This window comes from Ciconia boyciana, chromosome 1, assembly GCF_034638445.1.
Source record: "Ciconia boyciana chromosome 1, ASM3463844v1, whole genome shotgun sequence".
Classification (NCBI taxonomy): domain Eukaryota; kingdom Metazoa; phylum Chordata; class Aves; order Ciconiiformes; family Ciconiidae; genus Ciconia; species Ciconia boyciana.
This window is the reverse complement of record NC_132934.1, coordinates 82,042,563-82,061,071: the sequence shown is the minus strand read 5'-3', so window position 1 is coordinate 82,061,071 and position 18,509 is coordinate 82,042,563. Positions and strand designations below refer to the sequence as shown.

General features: G+C 39.2%; 1 protein-coding gene across 26 annotated transcripts in view; it reads right to left on the bottom strand.

Annotated features, from left to right (window-relative positions):
• Positions 1-18,509, bottom strand: part of CCDC91 (coiled-coil domain containing 91) — a 259,524-nt gene that overhangs the window by 215,267 nt on the left and 25,748 nt on the right. For 20 of the 26 annotated variants that reach the window (XR_012044821.1, XR_012044820.1, XM_072877386.1 and 17 more), the window contains one exon: positions 4,301-4,559. The exons of 4 other annotated variants lie outside the window; for them this stretch is intronic. Coding sequence is in view for 10 of the 22 variants with exons in the window: in XM_072877386.1 (XP_072733487.1) it covers positions 4,301-4,346 (46 nt within the window). In the remaining 12 variants the exon portion in view is untranslated. Of the gene's footprint in view, positions 1-63; positions 123-4,300; positions 4,560-18,509 lie in introns of those variants that run through there. 2 more of the 26 variants (XM_072877192.1, XM_072877184.1) reach the window with 2 other exon arrangements.

Sequence of the window (18,509 nt, the reverse complement as noted above, 5' to 3'; positions counted from 1 at the left end):
AAAGGAACAAATGAATGCCCAGCCCTAATTCATCACAGGAAAATTACCCTGTCTAATGCTTACTTCCTTTCATTCAATTTCTCAAGACCTTTGGAAAACAGCAGCAGTCAGTCTGCCAAAGTAGAGGATGTACCTGTAGGATAAGAAAGAAAATGACTCCTCCTAGATCAGTGAGATCTATGATTCTGCTTTTCTTTTTACAAAAGCTAGCATACATTCACGATTACCCAACAAACTGAGCTCCTAAAGGCCTCATGAACCTGATCCAAAGTCCATGGAAAGGAACAAAGTCCTTTCCATGACTTGTTGGATGGGGAGTACTGAACTGGTATTCACATTCTCTTCAATATCTGGTTCTTACTGGAGAAACAGAATAGCAAAATACTTGAACAGAATACTTCACCAAAGCACAGTGCAACTGTCTAGCCATTGACCTAGCCTCTCAGATTCTGCAGTTTACCTCCAATGCTGGATTAAGCTATGCCCTTAAGCTAGGAGCCTCCCCTTCTGTGGCTTGCTTTCAGGTATCTGAGTTTGGCCTCAGTTCTCACTAGCTGGAGTTCATTAGCCAGGATCAAAGAACTGCTCTTTTCAGCTTGAGCTTTGGTAACCACAGCCTAACCACAGGTAACCTTTGGAGCAGCCCACATTGTTCCCTAGCTAGCTGGTGCTTCAAGCCTTCATCTGTAGCTTTTGGCTCCTCCCATACTTTCAGACTTTGCCTTTTGACACCAGACTTAGGTGCTTTCTGATTCCTGCTTCATTTGTTCAATTTCTTGTTTCTGCCTTGACTCTGACCCTAGATATTGTGAATTAAAGGGTTCTTCTTCCTTTCATGACTTATTTCTGCTGTCTTCCTTTCAGGTGACACCTGTATGTAAGGATTTTAGTATTTCAAATCAGCTTTTCATTGTTTGCCAGGAGCCTTTGAAAAGCACTCCATTTGCAGTGGTAGAAGGCTTTTCGTTAACAACGGGCTGAAGCACTCTGGCACAGCAGTAGCAACAGGCTCAGACTATGTTTTTACTGAGTGACAGATATCCCTTGAGCAGAGAAACAGTGGGACTGTGCCTCGGGGTGCCTTAGGGAGAATCTTTCAGCAATACTATCCACTTTAGGGAACAGAGATTGGCAATTTAAGCACTTATATTTCCATGGTTTTCTCTAAAGAAAAATTAAGCTGATTCCCAGTGAAAGAAGACAATCTGAGAAGTCTTAATGGTAAACATATCGATTTGTTCACAGTAGCTGTGTGACACAGGGAGCAGAAGCATACACTCCCTCACCGTTATTTTGACAATGCACCTAAAATTTGCCATGACAGACCACATCCAAAGAGTAAGAGGGTCATTTATTCCCCTTGCTCATTAAATCGTTATTTTCTCTGAAGCTGCCTGTGGAGAAACTAGCTGATTTCAACATGGATCATTTTATTTATGGTACAGACAACCTTGGACTAGAACTTGAATAACTTCTTGTAGGCTCCCAAATAGTTGTGAAGCAGTGCTTGATATGAGAAAGGAAGTATCAAAACAGAGGTGAAAGCTCTCTGGTCTTTTCTAATAGGTGCCTTTAAATGCTGGTTTTGATTCCTTTCCTCCTTGAATTCCTGATCCCACTGCTGGTTTCTAAATTATATTGACATTCTAAATTGGATTGTCCAAATCTGAAATACTTCAGATCTCTTCTTTTAAGTGTGCAGTACTCAGCGTCTTTGCAATGGTTTCATGAGCTTCTAGAAAACTGATGTGAATCAGATGCCTGCCCTTATTTACCTGCCTTAGGAAAGAAAAGTCAAATTGTTTACAATAAGTAAGTAATGGCCAAGCGCTAGTGTAACTGGTCTGCAACTAGTTAGAAGTCAAGATCTCTTTGCACTTGGATGTGACATGAACTTGAGCATTGCCATTTACAAGGTACAGTTCAGAGTTTATAAAAATGCTGGTTCAAAAGCGTAACATTGGAAAATCCTCCTTGCTTTATCTTGAAATGTGACCTTCTAGTCACATGGACTCAGAGACAAGTGAGGCACACTCATTCCTGAAAAATTGTTGCTTATGTTCATTCCAACAGGGGGAAGTTGACATACATCTCCAGAAGCTGTGGCAAAAGCTTTCAACTGGTAGGCCTAACTACAACTTTGTAAACAGAAGATGTCCTTTCCTCTCTTATAAATAACTGATATTCTTCCATTCCCTCTCAAACCATAGTAGATAGCAAACCTGGTATTACTGGTTGCACACATAAATTTGCCCTTCCTTATTAAATCTTTCTATTGACTCTCTGCAGAGATTTTTGTGGCAGTATTTATTATGGATTCTGTATAAAAATAAAATGTTTTTTTTTAGTCTTCTTAGCTTTAAACACAAATCATTCTATAATGATATTATGGATTAATATGAATAAGCAAGTCTCGTTATAATTGTTTCTACTGTTGACAATAATGTGTAGTTTATATATCCTGAAATAAAACGGTATATATTGCTTCAAGGACTCATGCCAAGCACAAAAGTAAATTGTGTCACCCCTTTAGCAACAATGGTTCCAAGAAAGCACTTTTATGGATTTAAGTTATGTGTCTAATTACCAGAAAAGAGCCCTGAAGGCCTGTGTGTTTAATATACCCCAACCATTCTGTTTCAAAACTGAGTACCATAAAAATGGAACAATATCCCATACCTAGCATAGATTGTACTTAAAGGATGATTTTATTTACACTTATTTCATATTAGGAATCTACCTCATGCAAAACAATTTTTAAAAAATTATTGATATTTCTTTCAAAATAAAAGTCCTTAAAGGTCTATTCAGCTTCACATATGTTAAGGGTTTATGGACAGGTCCTAGTCCTAAAAATCTCTGCCCATGAGTGGTACTACTCAACCCCAGAGCTTCAGTAAGGCAAAAGAGTTTAGCCAAGCAGATTCAGCAGCAAGTTAAATCATCAACTTCCACATTATAAGCACACACATGATTCCTTGACATTCCTGCAAATGATGACACAGTGAAAGGAAGTGTGGACAATAACAGCAAAAGCTGTTTAGAGGACTCCCGTTAGGTGCTGCCTTACCAGCCTGGGAGGGGGATTCCCTCCCCAGTTTCCAGGCACATATGGGAATTACAAATTCACTGCTCTGACTGTTCTTCATGTGCAGCTGGTTTGTCAAACTATAATGGGATTAGCTCCGCAAATTGACTCAAAAGATAAGCCAAATCAGAGCCACCTCTCTTCTCACTCTCTCTGGATTTCCCCCAAGGATATCAATGCCTCACAAAGCAGTCTTGCATTGATTATATCCTTTACAGCAACCTCCTGCCTTCCCCCAAAACAACAAAGCACAATCTTGTCCATGTGACTACAGATTTGAAGGAATTATTTTATGAAAGATTAAAAAAACTATATAGAGTGTAGGACGGGATAAAGTCTTGATGTAGTAACAGTCTGTGAATAGTTAGATATTTGTGAATAAAGAAGTCATAGATATAGCTCCCATTTCTAGGATCTGAATGGTGCATGAAATACCTGCCTTCTAATCTCTTGAGTCGTATTTGCCCTCTCCAAATGTGAGGTTGTTTTAACTTCGAGAGAGGGGAGAGAGGAAGATTCCAAATTTAGGAGCTGTGCAGATAAAGAAGAGGAGGTGGGGAATTCCCAAAGAACTATGCAGCAGTAACCCAGGGCTAGTTCCATAGAGTCATAGGACAGCTGAGGTTGGAAGGAACCTTTGGAAGTCTCTGGGCTAACCTCCTGCTCCAAGCAGAGCCTGTTTTGAAGCTAGATCCAGTTGCTCAGGGCCTCATCTGACTGAGTTTTGAAAATCTAGGGAGATCCAACAGCCTCCCTAGGTACTTTTTCCAGTGTTGCATTTCTCTCAGTTGAATACATTTTTCTTATGAGAAAAGAATGTCCTTTGCTGCAATCCTTTGCATTTCACTTTGCAAATTTAAGAAAAGCCTAGTTGTGTTTTCTCTATAATCCTCCTTTGGGTAATTAAAGACAACAAGATTCCCTCCCATCCTCCACTTAGCCTTTTCTTCTCCAAGGTGAACAATTCCAGCCCTCAGAGCCCCTCTCATACACCATGTGCTCCATGGACTCACTACAGTATGCCAACATCTTTCTTGCACGTGAAGCCCATAACAGGACACGGTACTGCAGGAGCAGCCTCACAAGGGCTAGGCAGAAGGAAGAAATTGCTTCTGTTGGACCACTGGCAACACTCTTACTAATACAGCCCTGGATGTGTTTGGCCTTCATAATCACAAGGACACGCTGCTGACTCAGGTTTGACTTACTCACCACTGGGACATCCCGGACCTTTTCTGCAGAGCAGCTTTCCAGCCATTGAGTCCCAGACTGTACTGAGGCATGGAGTTATCCTGTCCCACGTGCAAGTGTCTGCATTTGCTTTTGTTGGGCTTCATCGGGTTTCTGTCTGCCATTTTCTCCAGCCTGTTGACATGGTGCTGAGTGGCAGCCTTCCCCTCCAGCACGTTACCCACTCCTCAAGTTTGGTGCCATCTATGGACTTTCTGTGGGCGCACTCCGTCCTGTCAGCCTGGTTGTTGATGAAGATGTGAAACAATATCAGTGCCAGTAACCAGCCACCAGTTGATCTTCAAACCTCTCACCACTGCCCTTCGAGCATAACAGTCCAGGCAGATTTTCACCCACCTTGTAGTCTATATATCCAGTCCTTTCTGCTGCAGTTTACTAACAAGCCTGCTATGGGAGGCTGTATGGAAAGCCTTGCTGAATTCAAGGTTTCACCTTTTGTTGTTTCATCTCAGTGTTTTCAAGTTCCCTCTGTGAACTCAGCCACAGTGATACCACCCCAAATTTGGTACGGGGGTGGGAGGGAGTGGTTAGATATCTCATAAGAGATAAACATTTGAGCTATTCTATTGCTTAGAAAATTTGAGACATGAAGACTAAGAGTGGGCATTGTTACGGATCTGCCAGCATACCTTTCTCTTTTATGGCAGAAATATCAATTTCTCCAATCACACCAAACTGTACAGCAATGAAGACAGATGCCTTCTCTGAACTGGAGACACATAGGCATGTCTTTCTTCTGAGAGACAGATCTATTTAAGACAGAGGTTCGTCTCCAGTCTCAGGAGGTAACAGTTAAATTCATTAATTCCCTGCATGAATTCCCTTTCCCCCATCCAGCTGCATATGAATTATTTGTGCCGAGTCTGGTTATTCCATCCAAGTGTAAACCTTAAATTAGAATAACTGAAACTCAGGAAGGATGATTATCTCAGGCCACAAAAATAAACATTTCCATCTTTTTTGTTTTCAAACTTACTTTAAGCTTTTTAAACATAAACACAATAGCCCTGAGAGGCCATATTTGACCTATAAACTGAAGGCTGTAGTGAATTAAGTGTATTTGCTTTGTTCTGCAGATGTTAGAAGAATTGCCCGCAAAGTATGACAGGTTCAGTTAATTTTATCTTAGACAAATGTAATGAGCATCTGTTTTGATTTTTCTCAGTCATTGATACGATTTCCTTTTAAACTTGATACCAGCTGGTTTATACAAGTGTGCAAAAGTTGTAAACAGCCAAAGATGAAGCTATTCCAATGCTGAGGAACATTTATTCATTCCACTGTTATCTTTATACTAATAATACCAAAAAACTCAGGAGTATTTCAAAACACAGCAGGTTATTTATGTATAAACAGGGTCCGATTTACAGAAGTATTTTATATGTCTATGTAAATATTATATACAGCATATGCATAAATATATGGATGGCGTTATCCTCACGGTAAGCTTAGAATCATAAGATAAACTGCAGAACCATGCACTAAATAATATTTATTACATGGCTTCACAATTTATTATGTGCTTCTGAACACCTCATCTGGACTTTCCCTACTAACCTGCCTCTTCTGGGACTATTTCTACCATTCCATACTTCTCAGCACCTTCAAACAGCTGTTCTTTTCACTCTGGGCAATGTAGCCCAGCAAAAAGGTTTTTCCTCGGAAGATACATCTGTAAAATTCTCATTCTTGCCTCTCAGCTTGTTGAGGTGAGATAGGCAGGCAGCACTGCTAACCTCTTAAGAGGTTTCTGAGTCCAAGTGCCAGCTTAGCCTACTTCTCTCATCACTCTTCCACTCACACAGCAAGATGGAAACTCGGTGTCATCTCTACTGCTGAATACTTGTCAGCACTCCGCAGTGCATATGCACAGAAGCAAATGGAGGGGCCGTTTTTCATGTAGCCACAGAGTCTGGACTCTGCTAAGATGGGGATGTGAAACATCACAATAGGGCATACTTAGTGCTACTGAAAGTAGCACAGAAGGGTTTTGACATGTTTCCAATCCCCCCCTAAAAAAACCCCAAACCTCCTATACTATTCAAACTGTGGGCTGAAAAATGCCTGTTCCACAATTATAAATCAACCAAATGTAAACAGAAATTTTTGGAACCCACAAAAGGCACCTCCCTAAGTCCAGATTTATCCTTCCAGGAAATTTTCAATCATACTGTGAATGATAGAAATATTAGGATAATAAAAAAAGGATGAGTTTATGTGTGCTTGCATGCATGAAGATGCTACAGTAAATGCCATTCTTCTAACAACAACATTTGTTCTTCTAACAAATAGTGAAAAAAAGCCCTAAATAGCTTCCCAATGACTTGTGATGCAACACCAGCTCTGGCATTAGATATTGCATTTGTTTGCCTAGCATTTCAAAAGCTCCTGGCTAGAAATCCTGACCGCATGGCCATTTTCAAGTTTCTTTGTTCCATATTTTTGGGGTAAGGAAGGCTCATTCCGTTTGCTTGAACGCACCCAGCTGTTGTGAAGAGGTACCATTTTTTTCCCATTTAAATTCCAGTGGATCTTGAGTATAGCTCAGAGGTAAAATAAAAGATAAAGAGAAGACAGGGAGATAGACAAGTAAGAGGAAGATGGACAGAATAGAGAGGTCGAGAAAGCTAAATTTGTCATTTAGCAATGTTGCCTACTAAATGCCTGTATTTTCTAGAAAGCATAGATGCCAAAATACTCCTGCTTAACACTAGTGGAAATACATAATAAAGCCACTGGTCTTCAGGGAATGTATCTACACCTATAAAGGTCTTATCATTCTTATTGTGATAAAGCCAAAGAGGACCCTCAATGGATGAAAAGCCACTGTGCTTGATTATTACTTATAAAACAATAGAAATAGACCCAAACTGCATTGCAAACAAAAATTTTTTGATACACTATATCAGATGTCTTTAAAAGCCACTCTAAATTGTTTCTTTGTATTTAGTTTTATACTAAACCCCATTGTAGGGGTGTTGCTTTCTTTCCTTGCTAAAATGACAACAAAATAATGTCAGGTGGTTTTAAAATTGTCTAGTAATTTGCTTTCTCCTTTGATGCTAATAGGCATAATTGAGACATTATTTATTTAGTGAAATAGCTTTCAGCATACTCTTAGTTTCCTTCAGTTGAGGTAGGTTTTATTCCACGTGTTTATTGCGTATGGCATGGATTTTGTTTATTTGGGACAAGTACAGTCTCGCATAGGGAGGCAATCTGAATCGGAATTGGGTCAAAGGGAAAAGATTGTGTAGTATTTATTTGTGTATTTCTTAGGGTGAATTACTTTGGCATTACTTTTCATCTGTATGGTTTTTTCTTTATATTAAACTCAGTCTGTAATAACTACCATCTATACCAGCCACAATTCACTCCAGTAATTATGCTTATTGTTATGGAACAGGAAATATATGGGTTGAAAGATCAACAGATTGACTGGCACAGGTTAACTACCTGAAAAGTCTGTGGTTCTTTCATCTGCTTTAAGCACATATGGCACAGCAGAAACATATAATAGAATCGTATATAATAGACAACATATAATCCTCTCCATATGGTACAACACAAACAGTAACAGTCACAACACTTGATTTTATGTGCCAGCATAACCAATTTAGATTCGCAAGAAGAAAACTAGAGTTTGTTTCTGATTGTGTTCCAGATGATAATTCCTCAGAAGTTTTAAAGGAATGGTAAAAATATTTCTTTCTTCCCTGCCTACAAAGCTTTTTTTTCTTTAACTGAGGAAGTCTTGTAACTGGTCTGAAGTGATTACAGACTGATATACCTCTTAGCTGGTTATATACTTGACAGGAATTTGAAAACTCTGGAATGTGAAATAATGAACCTTCATTTCAGTAAAAATGTAAATACAAGTAGCTGAACTGAGATCCCAGTCCTGCAATCAGATCTATGCAGGTAGTCAAGTGTTCTTGATATGCCTCCATGGGGAAAAAAAAAAAGGACTTTGCCATTCAAGTTAACAGGGCTCTCCAAACAAACCACTTGATAAAGAATATGATTATATGATCAGATCTTCTTCTAAGAAGCAAGACAATTTTTCAATGTGTTTCATGTCATATCTCACTAGTCTGTGGATAAGATATGGAACATCAGAATATATCTTGATTCTGCTTGGACCATTCTTAAGATTAATAAATGTTACTCTGATGGAAAAGCCTATTATGTGTCATTTAGGGGCATAATCCTTAACTGTTACAGAATGCAAGCCTTTTGGAATAGTTCTAACTCAACAAAATTTTCAAGTTAACAATCAGATTAGTGAAAATAGTGGCATCATAAAAGTCTCTCTGTTTTAATCCCTGGCAAATGTTACCTGTAAACACTGTAAAACCTAACAGCTGTTAGAGCAGACCAACGCTACTAGGGCTTTTTATGATTTATAACTGTAACAGTCCCATTCCCAGAACAGCCAACTTGTTTTAATGAAATGTAGCTTTCAGTTTCATACTGTAAAGCAATCAGCCTCTTCTATAAATTATAAATTTTTTTGGAGTAGAGACTTAAATTTCCTACAGGGGGTATGTTGAAGGAAACATATCTGGAAAAGGCATTCTCTTCCAGTTAGTCGCACTGCTTATGTGAAGTTAATAAGAACGTAAATCTTTAGACAAGTTTAGCAAGCAGATTCCACTTCTTTGTATTGAACTTCAGAGACTGATAAGAACAAAGATGTTATAATATTGGTATTTCAAATAGCCATGTGAAATGAAGAATGAGAGAGCAATATCCAGCTCTCTCTCTGTAAGGACTTTTGACTGATTGTTATCTGATGATTTACACAATCCCATCCACAGAAGTCTTTGATATACTGTTTCCAAAATTCACACTCAATTTCCAGACTGCATTCATATTCAGCTTCATCACATTAAAATGCTGTCTTCAGGAGCATGTTCTCTGAATTAGTAAATTTCTTCTCTCCATGTAGGTGTGTATAACCTGTTAACAAGTCTTTCCATATCATTATTTTTGTGGAACTGAGCAATATGAGATCCTTTCTATTTACTGTTCATCATTCTCCTGGCTCCTCTCTGAACCATCTGATTTATCAGCATAGTTTTTGATTTCTGGCCCAGACATAGTGGCTGTGTCTGGCGTCTTCTGCTAGAACTGCCTTAGTGAATGTTTCCAACCTGCCTCTGGTGGCCTCTGTCCCCCAGCGAGCCTCAGGCATGACAACACTATATTAAAGCTGAGTTGCCCTTTGGAGTACCTACTGCCCTGTAAGTCTTTGCAATACACTGAACACAGACCTTCTGGCACTCATACCTAGTAGTCTACTTTCTCTTCCGCTGCTAGATCTACTGCATAGCCCTTTATAAGAAGTCCCATCCAGTGCTGTCCTTCAGCATTCATAGTGCTCTTGTTACCTCAGTGTACTGCAACAGGACACTGGCACTGAGAAAGCATACCAAAGAAGTTAGAGGCTTCACAGAAGGTCAAACAGGGGTTCAAGCATCTCAAATACTGTGCTGCCCTGGTCTTTTCCAAGAAGGCCACTGTCTCATATGTCAAAAGCACAACTAGGTTGTTCAAGGTGCTACCGCCAAGCTGACATTCACTGTGTCCCAGTGGTTGTGGTTAAATATCTAGCACATGGATAGATATGCTCATAAAGATCAGAGGTATGGCAGCTGGGCATTGCCAGTCCATTTTGCTGTAATCGTTATGGAGGCCTTGGTGGTCACATGCTGGCAGGTCTGCCCACGAGTGGCTGCTCATCAAGAGAGCATCTTGCCATTCAGCACACTCAGCTCTGCAGCAGCCTTAAACAATTCCTATTTGGTGTATGTCAGAAGGGTCCCCAAATTATTCTAAGTATCCTAAGGATGCCATCTTACTTCAGAGTCAGAGCCTATGCATCTCAACAATCTATGCTTCTCAGCCGCAGCAAGTTGGCTCACCTTTTATACTGCATTTTCCCACCCTCCAAATCCAGTATCTTTTTTACAAGAAAATTCAGCCCCCACTGTCGGTATCATGTTTTAAACCCTGTGGTGAGAGGTACCTGTATGTCTGCCAGTCCCCTGCTGCTGAGCAAATACTGGAAGTCTGAGTGCTTTGGAGACCCTCTATCCTACTGGCAGAGCCCCTGGGTACGTTGTCCTCAGTAGATGTAGCTCTGCTCAAGAAAGGGTTTTGCAACATGTCCTGTATGTGCTGGTGGGATTCCCTCTGCCTTTTTGTCATGGCCCTGTAACCTGGCTCTGCCTCATCTCTAGAGTCTTTTCTCTCCTTCTTCTCCCTCCCTCCAGCAAATTTCCCTAAGCTTCTCCATACTCCCTCCTCTGTTGCCATGATGTTGGGAAGCAGGTTAGTTGGTGATGCCATGCCATCTGCTCCTGCCAGAGTTTCATGCTTCCTCCATCAAAATTCTTCCTGGTTTGAAAAATATTTGCCAGCTCCTGGACTCTTTATTACTTGAATAAAACTGGAGAAAAAGATTTGCCTCTCTGCCATTCCCAGCTTAGAGAACATGCTTGACAACACATCACATCATTGACACACACAACATTTGGCTATACCATCAGTGTAATTCTTTCAGACATGCCTTCTTGCAAGTCCTAACTATGGATAAGGCAAGAAAGATCTATGGTTCTGCTTTGTGTTCAACACACCACAAGTTAGGTAGAATCTTACATATCTGCCAGATAATAAAATCATCCCAGAGGATGCTGTCTTCCTGCTTCTCAGTCACATAGAACTTGAATATTAATTAACTCTAATTCTTATTTGAAAGCAAAGTGGTAAACATGAATATTTTTAATTTTCTATTGTGCAGTTAGACCTACATTTGTGTTTATTGGGTTTTTTTAATGAAAACTGCATTTCCTCAAAACCAACTTATTTTCCCTGAGAGAGAGCGGAGAGTGTCTAGTGGCATTCCCTGCCTGGCAGGTCCTTGATTTCACAGGGAGCAGCCACTAGTGGCAGGTACACATACCCCTGCCAGTCCTCAAGTGAGTTTCAAAAGAGCTGGAGGCAGCTCCTGCACCCCTGAGATCTTAGTTTTCATGTGCCTCTCAAATTCAAACAGCAAAGGTACTCCCCCTTTTCTCAGTTCTAATATCATGGACTGAGGAGGGAGACTGCACCAGATTTCATACTTACCAATGTGGATGCCCACGGCCTAAATGTTATGGGCAAAGAAAGTTTCCTAAGACTTCTAGAATATTTTATTCTCAGTAGAGCTAGTGTATAGGCTTTAGTGAAAAGGACTGCCGTGCAATCCACATTACCGTTCCTTAGTAAGGACATCTCACTGGAGTTCATAAAAAAGCCCACGATATCTCTGTAAATTTAGTTAAGATACATTTTAACAACTTTCCCTACATAACACCTGCAGCCTCAGGGATTCACTGGTTTATCTCACTCAGCAGTTGTTAAATTCTTTAATGAGTTGCAGTAAGTAATTCCACAAATCAGTGGAACTTCTATATATGGTCTGATGAAACCACCAGCAAGGGAGGGTCACATGCTCCATAAAAGTCCCTTCTATGAAAACTACCTTTCTAGTTGCTACTAATTGCTTGAAAAGTGGAACAGATTAATTTGCTCCTAGGCCAACTTCACACTGTGTTTCATATATATGAAGTCTTGCTCTCACTTCATATTGCAGGTCACCACCCAATATGGAGGTGTCCAGGGCTCTTTTTATTTACACAGCCATTGTAGGCTGTAGCTAAGGAGTTCAGGTTCAGGAATTTCCACTCTGAAGATCTGCTTCATTTATGTGAAACATCCTGTGTGCTTATAGATGAAATTTATATTATTTTACCTTTTTTTTCTTATTTGAGCAAGGTGGGATGAAAGTGGCTACATTAAATGTCTTTTGCTATTGTACAATTAAATTTGCAATCAATGTGTATATTGTTTTATAATGCATACAGTTACACTTAGTTTTATACACTGATGCTGCACAATAAAGTACTGTTAAGTCTAAGAAATTCTAACAGTTGTGGGACAGAACTTTGTTACAAACCCCTTTCTGGATGACACTATAAACATTTCCAAAGAAAAACACATTTTGTAAGAGTCAATACTATTCAGTTGCCATTAAGCAACACAATAATTATTATAATAAAGAGTGTCTTACACCAAGTGATCTTGTGGTTCTTAGATGTCTCAGTCTTGCTTTAGTAGTTGGGGCCAAATTCTGCTTCCACTCAAATCAATAGGGAATTCTGCAGACTTCAATGAGAAAGAGACTAGATCCTTCATCAGCTGCAAAAGCTATTTCTTTGTGTATGGTAACTCTTCAAGTGCCATCCCTTTCAATTATACACATATGCAAACTTGTAGCTTTCCTAATGTTAGTCAAGCAGGAAACACTACCTCAGGGGACCTAAAGATGTCTAGTAATTATCTTCACTGTATTTTTACTCCTGAAGCAAATTTGAACCCCTCCATGTCTCATAAGGCAGTTTGAGACCTCTTATTGTGGGTCAGTAAAAAGCAGCAACATCTAACTTTTGGTTCTTATGTGCTGCACTTTGTTGATTACATTTCTAACGTTCAGTTATTCATTGAAAGAGTTAAACTTTTATAGTCTACCTGATATAAAACAGAGGAGACTTTACGTCTGGAGAGGTGGCCCAAATTCAACTATCTCAATAGCAGCTCCTCTCTGCTGCCCTCCCTAAGGAATGGTGATGAAATGCACTTCTGCTCATCAGTGTTGAGTTACACAACAAAAGCCCGATAAACCTTTCTACATTCTGTGATTTTCATACATTAATGAAAGGGTGATGATAAGGTATTACAACATATATGTGCAAGACTGGGCACCGTTTGTTACAACAGAAGGACTAACTAGATTCATTAGAAACGATCTAACCTCTCCCTACAAGAAGAGCGAGTGCTTAATTAGCACAATGTGCCCAAGTATCAGTCACCACCTTGTAGATTTACAAAGCCTGATGCTTGTGCAGGTACAGCAGTAATTAAAGAGCCAGGCTTGCAATTTGGGTGATGTAACAAAGCAATACCACCTGCGTATTGGCCAAAAAAGGAAATACATAGTACCAAATAACCCGAATTACTTAGAGATCCATTTTTTTCATCGTCTGGAAGTGGAATTTGTCAGTCTATATGCTTGCCTGTTGTCAACCAGAGACAAAAATGAACGGGAATGTACTTCAGCTGGAATAAGATGTGTGGAAGGGCTAGGGAACTTCGTTGTTTCTTACTTTTCACAAGATTCAGCAGAGGATTGGTAGCATCAGACCGACTGTACTGCTGTCCTCGGAGATGGCTTTTCAAAAACCACTATTTACCAAGAGGTGCTACTTTGGAGGTATATTAGACCTATGATGGTAATTTGCTCTGTTTTCTCACTACGATTAGCTTTGCCAAACATCTGACTCCTTAATGCCAATCAGCATATTTCTACTGTTTTCAGAGAGCTGATTAACCCTTTTATGGACATGAAACGTGCTTCAAAAGCAGCTTTAGTCATTGGGTAGTCTAGGCAGAGCACTAGTACTTAGCGCACTGGAATCTTATGATGTACCCCAAAGGCTCTTTCTTCTCTGGTAGAGGTTCCACCATGGGACCACAAGGTCACCTCAGAAAAATTTATGGCTGCTCCTTCTGCAGGTGCATTGGTGGGGTTCATTACGTACAAGCAAAAAGAAATGGAAGGTCTCTCAAGAATAAAAAAATCTCTTGAGGACAAGGGACTAGACTCATTGCTAAGCCAAGAAGCTTTTGTATGATAGAGGAAGCAGGGAGCAATGGAGGGGAGGGGCATCAAAGCCAGACATTACCTCAGGCATTAATGCCCTAAGGGCTAGCTAGAGATATGTTAGTATGTTTATAGAGACAGATTAAAATTGGATTTCACACATAGATATCTAGCACACCAAGGGTTATGAAAATCCTCCTTGACTGCTGAAAGCACAATAGCATAGTCACTGGTTGCCCAGCAAACCTGAGGAAGCTTGGCTCTGATTCATGCCAACAGACAATAAAGAAACCACACAATGAACAATTGCTTTCGTACTGAACTCAGATCTTTTCCCCTCTGAGGAAATCTTCTCAAGTGAGGGAGGACAAGATCTAAAGGGTAAGTTGTAGTTGCACAAATCCACCCTATCTTTTAGGTACACCTCAGTAAACTATTACTCAGACTGTGAAACCATGCATTCACCTTCTGTGCCTTTTCACAGCAAGCATTAGATATAGTCAACCACTTCTTTGAGCAATCTTTTTTTTTTTTTTTCCCAGTGCCCTAGTCTAACATGGTGGGAATGCCGACATGACATTTAGTATGCAGACAAGAGCCAGGATTGCATGTGCCTTGACCAACTGCCAGCCCAGCCTACTTGCTCTCTGAGTTGCCCAGACCAGAAGCAGTCAGTGACCAGAATGTGGTCAGTGCTGAGCTGGAGCTAACATTGCTGTGCCAAAGCTAATAACGCTTGTCTCCCAGCTGAGCTAATGGAAGCTTCATGGTGGCTTACAGAGCGGCCCAAGCAGACTCTCATCAGCCTGGAAAATACCACGTAGATAAACCCAGTGTAGCTTTCAAAGAAGGCAAGAAATGTATGTGCTTATAGGCAGAAGAACAGGGCCTTTACATGCCACCTGTATCTCCAAAGAATTTAGCAAGTGTGATACAAATCAAGTCGCTCTGGCTCTCTGAACAGTTTCTCACTCCAGCAGTCATGCATTTCCTATTACTGACTGCATTTAAAACACTCTAGCATGCAGATCTGGGCACTCTCAGTGAACCAGTGAATCAGTAAGTTTTTTGCAGTCTGGATCTACGCTTGTAACTTTTGATCTGAAAATAATGTGGGACTTTGTTAAGGCATGATACCAGGAGAACATTCTCATATTAAAAAATTAGGAAAGAAAGAGGTTTTAGTATCTCTCCTTGCTCCCATAGTACAAGAGTTGAAGCTATACACCCTTATTTTTCAATCCTGGAAACCTATTAGCCAAAACTAGCCATTTCAATGCTGTCACCCAAAGGAAAACTTTCGGATGTTTTCCATTAAATAAAATGAACTGGTAATATTTCTCCTTTGTGTTTTTGTCATTCCAGATCAGGGAAACTCATAGTCATGAGTCTCACCGAGGCCAAAATGCAGGTATGACAATGTCTCGAACTGTAGGGACAATATTCATGTCCCATAGGCAAGAAAAAAGAGCATGTTACTATCAAATTACTGAGTGTTAACAAAACCATGTATGCATGGAGATGTATTTACAGACAGTCATATCACAAAGCTTAACTCAGCTGAAGCTTAGGGGAGCATCAGTGAAGCCAATGGAAGGACTTATGTATGGTTAGATGCACAGGAACTCTGTATTATAGCTATAAATATTATACTATACTTTACTGACTATACTTTAGCCAAAGTTTTGTTATTAAGACAGCATCTTAGCTGACGTTCCCTCCTGGTTTTGTGCTCTGAACAAGCACATTTATTAAACCTGTTCTACACTGCCTTCAAGTACACTGAATCTTCTGTAAAGAAAATGCTATAGGTCTGTGCATGGAAATTTGCGTAGCTCTGGCATATTAAAAATAGGTCATAAATGAGTGACTCCCTTCCCATAGGCCCCTTTCACTACCTGGGACCAACTCACTATAGAGCACTTCATAGAAAAATTGTCAGGGGATTGCACATCAGAACATTATTAATATCATACAAAACTAATCCTGGAAGAAGCCTCAGGGGGTTATATAGTCTATCCTGCTGCCCAAGACAAGACCAACCAACTTATCTTTGACTGAGGTGTCTCTAATCTCTTCTTACAGACTGTAACCTCTACAAGCAACCTCTTCATAACATTAGAAAGATTTTTTCCAGTATCCAGATTAAACACTCCTCCCTCCAGTTTGGCCTATTACTTTTACTTCTATCCATCGTAGACATAAGAAAATAAATTATTTCCTTTGTCTTTGCAGCAGCCTTTTTATATATCTAGATGAGCTGCCTCTTTTTTTTTTCTGTAGATTATTCATCTACAATTCATTCAATTTTTCTTTACACAACATTTTTTCTAAACCTCCAATCATTTTTGCTGCTGTCCTGTTGACTTTCTCTGCCTCTGCAGAGCCAAACAGAGCAGGAGATGTAACACACTGGTTCACACAACTTAGTAGGACTTCTGCCTTTTTTGCAATTAGATTATTATTGTTTTATTTTCAATCTGTAACCTATTCTCTATAGCTCCTCTATGATCCTTTCAAATGCCAACATTATTTAATTCTTCAGAAAACATTCTGAAGAATTTTCTCCTCTATTTTGAAAGGTGTTGCAATGGATATACTAATTTAATTTCAGCCACATAATTTGCTCCCAACACACTAATCCATCTTCCTTAATATAGGAGATGGAAACCACAAAAAATTCTGATATTCTTGCAGGAGGCTCAGCTTGGGCAAGGTTCTGTCGCAGGCTTTTGTACCTACATATACATATATATATACATATAAACATTTAATTATCTTAAAGTTTGATAAATTAAAGCCCTCCAGGGTTAGATAAGGGAACTTTATATCTTTTAGAAGAGGGAATTTCCCAGCATCCCAGTGAAACACACAACTGTTGCTTCTAGCTATGTGAGGGCCCAAAATAAAACTAATTAAAGATTAAAAACAATGTAAGTAAAATTCCTCTTAAAATAACCAAAAATAGCCTAGCCTGAAAGAGCTGTGTTATTTTATTCTGCTCTTGAGTTTCACATGTATTTACAATAGCTAGGGTATTGTAGCTCATTATCAACTCAAAATAGAAGAAAAAATGTATGTTTCAAAGTTTTTTAAAAATTCATTTTTGTAATTTGTGCACAAATTTACAAATTTTTGTAATTACTCAGCTGGGATTATCGACACACTTACTACTGCTTATTCCCCTGATCCAACCTTAGATTTACCCATGTACTTGATCATAGCATATATGCAAATACTTTACATAGACATTCATACAAACAGTTGATTTACAGGAAACTGATGTGCTATGGGTGAAATTTTCTGAAATGCCGTAACATGAAACTTTGAGTATTTTGAAAATATAATCCAATAAATTTCAACATGTGCAAACTCAAGTAGCGTCCCTCTGGGGACTGATTCTTCTGGAAACACTACAACTAAGTGTATAGACATTTTAATCTGCCTCTTGCCAGACTAGGTATAAAATGTTTCCTATTTCTCTGGTATGCCATCTTCACAACTGCCATTTGCAAGCCTGCAGTTTAGTATGGTCTGTGTCACTTTTGCATGAGCACTTCTTATTCATCCAGATACGAAAATAATTAACAATTGCATTCCAACTTAGTACTGATCTGATCTTTTCCTCAGTGACATTTTAGGTCTTTACTTTCTACCTCTCCTTCCTTCCATGGTAATATTAGCAATTTATATAGTAGAACTAAGTATTTCCAGCTGCATTGTATTAGTATCAGTTATTAAATTATACTAAAGAATGGAGTTCTTTAAACATCAAAAGGTTTTTTTTGAACAGTGCATTTCCAGCTTTTGGAAGCACAGACTATATCAAAGTATCCATGTACTGTAATTCCGCTTTGCAACTAGTTAGTGCCCACAGATTTCAATATGCAAGTGAGCATATTTCACAATCCTGTAAGAAATATTCATGGACTATAACTCATCTTAGGCAACTGGTTAGTCTCTTATTTTTTTTTCTTTTCACACCTGAATCGTAAAGGATGTGAGGGGAAAGCAGAAGAGATGAGAGTAAAATCAGACCTTCAGTATGAGAAAAGTGTACTGAATTGCTTGTAACTTTTGGTAACAAAACAAAGATAAAAAATAAAACAAATAGCGGGAGTTTAGCAAATATTCTCTAAGCCCTGATGTCTCCACTTTCTCTGTTTGAGGAACACTGCTGAAGTTATTAAAGTCTTTCTGTTCAGTACATCATTTCAGAGATTGGAAAAACTGTTAGCCTGGCTCTTTTGTTTTGAGATTACTTTCATAGAAAGGTGAAAATAGAAAAAAAAAACAAAACCAAGCATAAGGACAACCTTGGTGAATACCAGTAATGCAAATAAGCTGTTTTGTCTTTAAAAGTGTTTTAATAGAGTGCTGCTGAGTGAGTTCCATAATAGTTTGCTCTTTTCAGCACAAAGAACATTTAGGCTCAATAAGAGAAAGAGTTAATTATAGTAG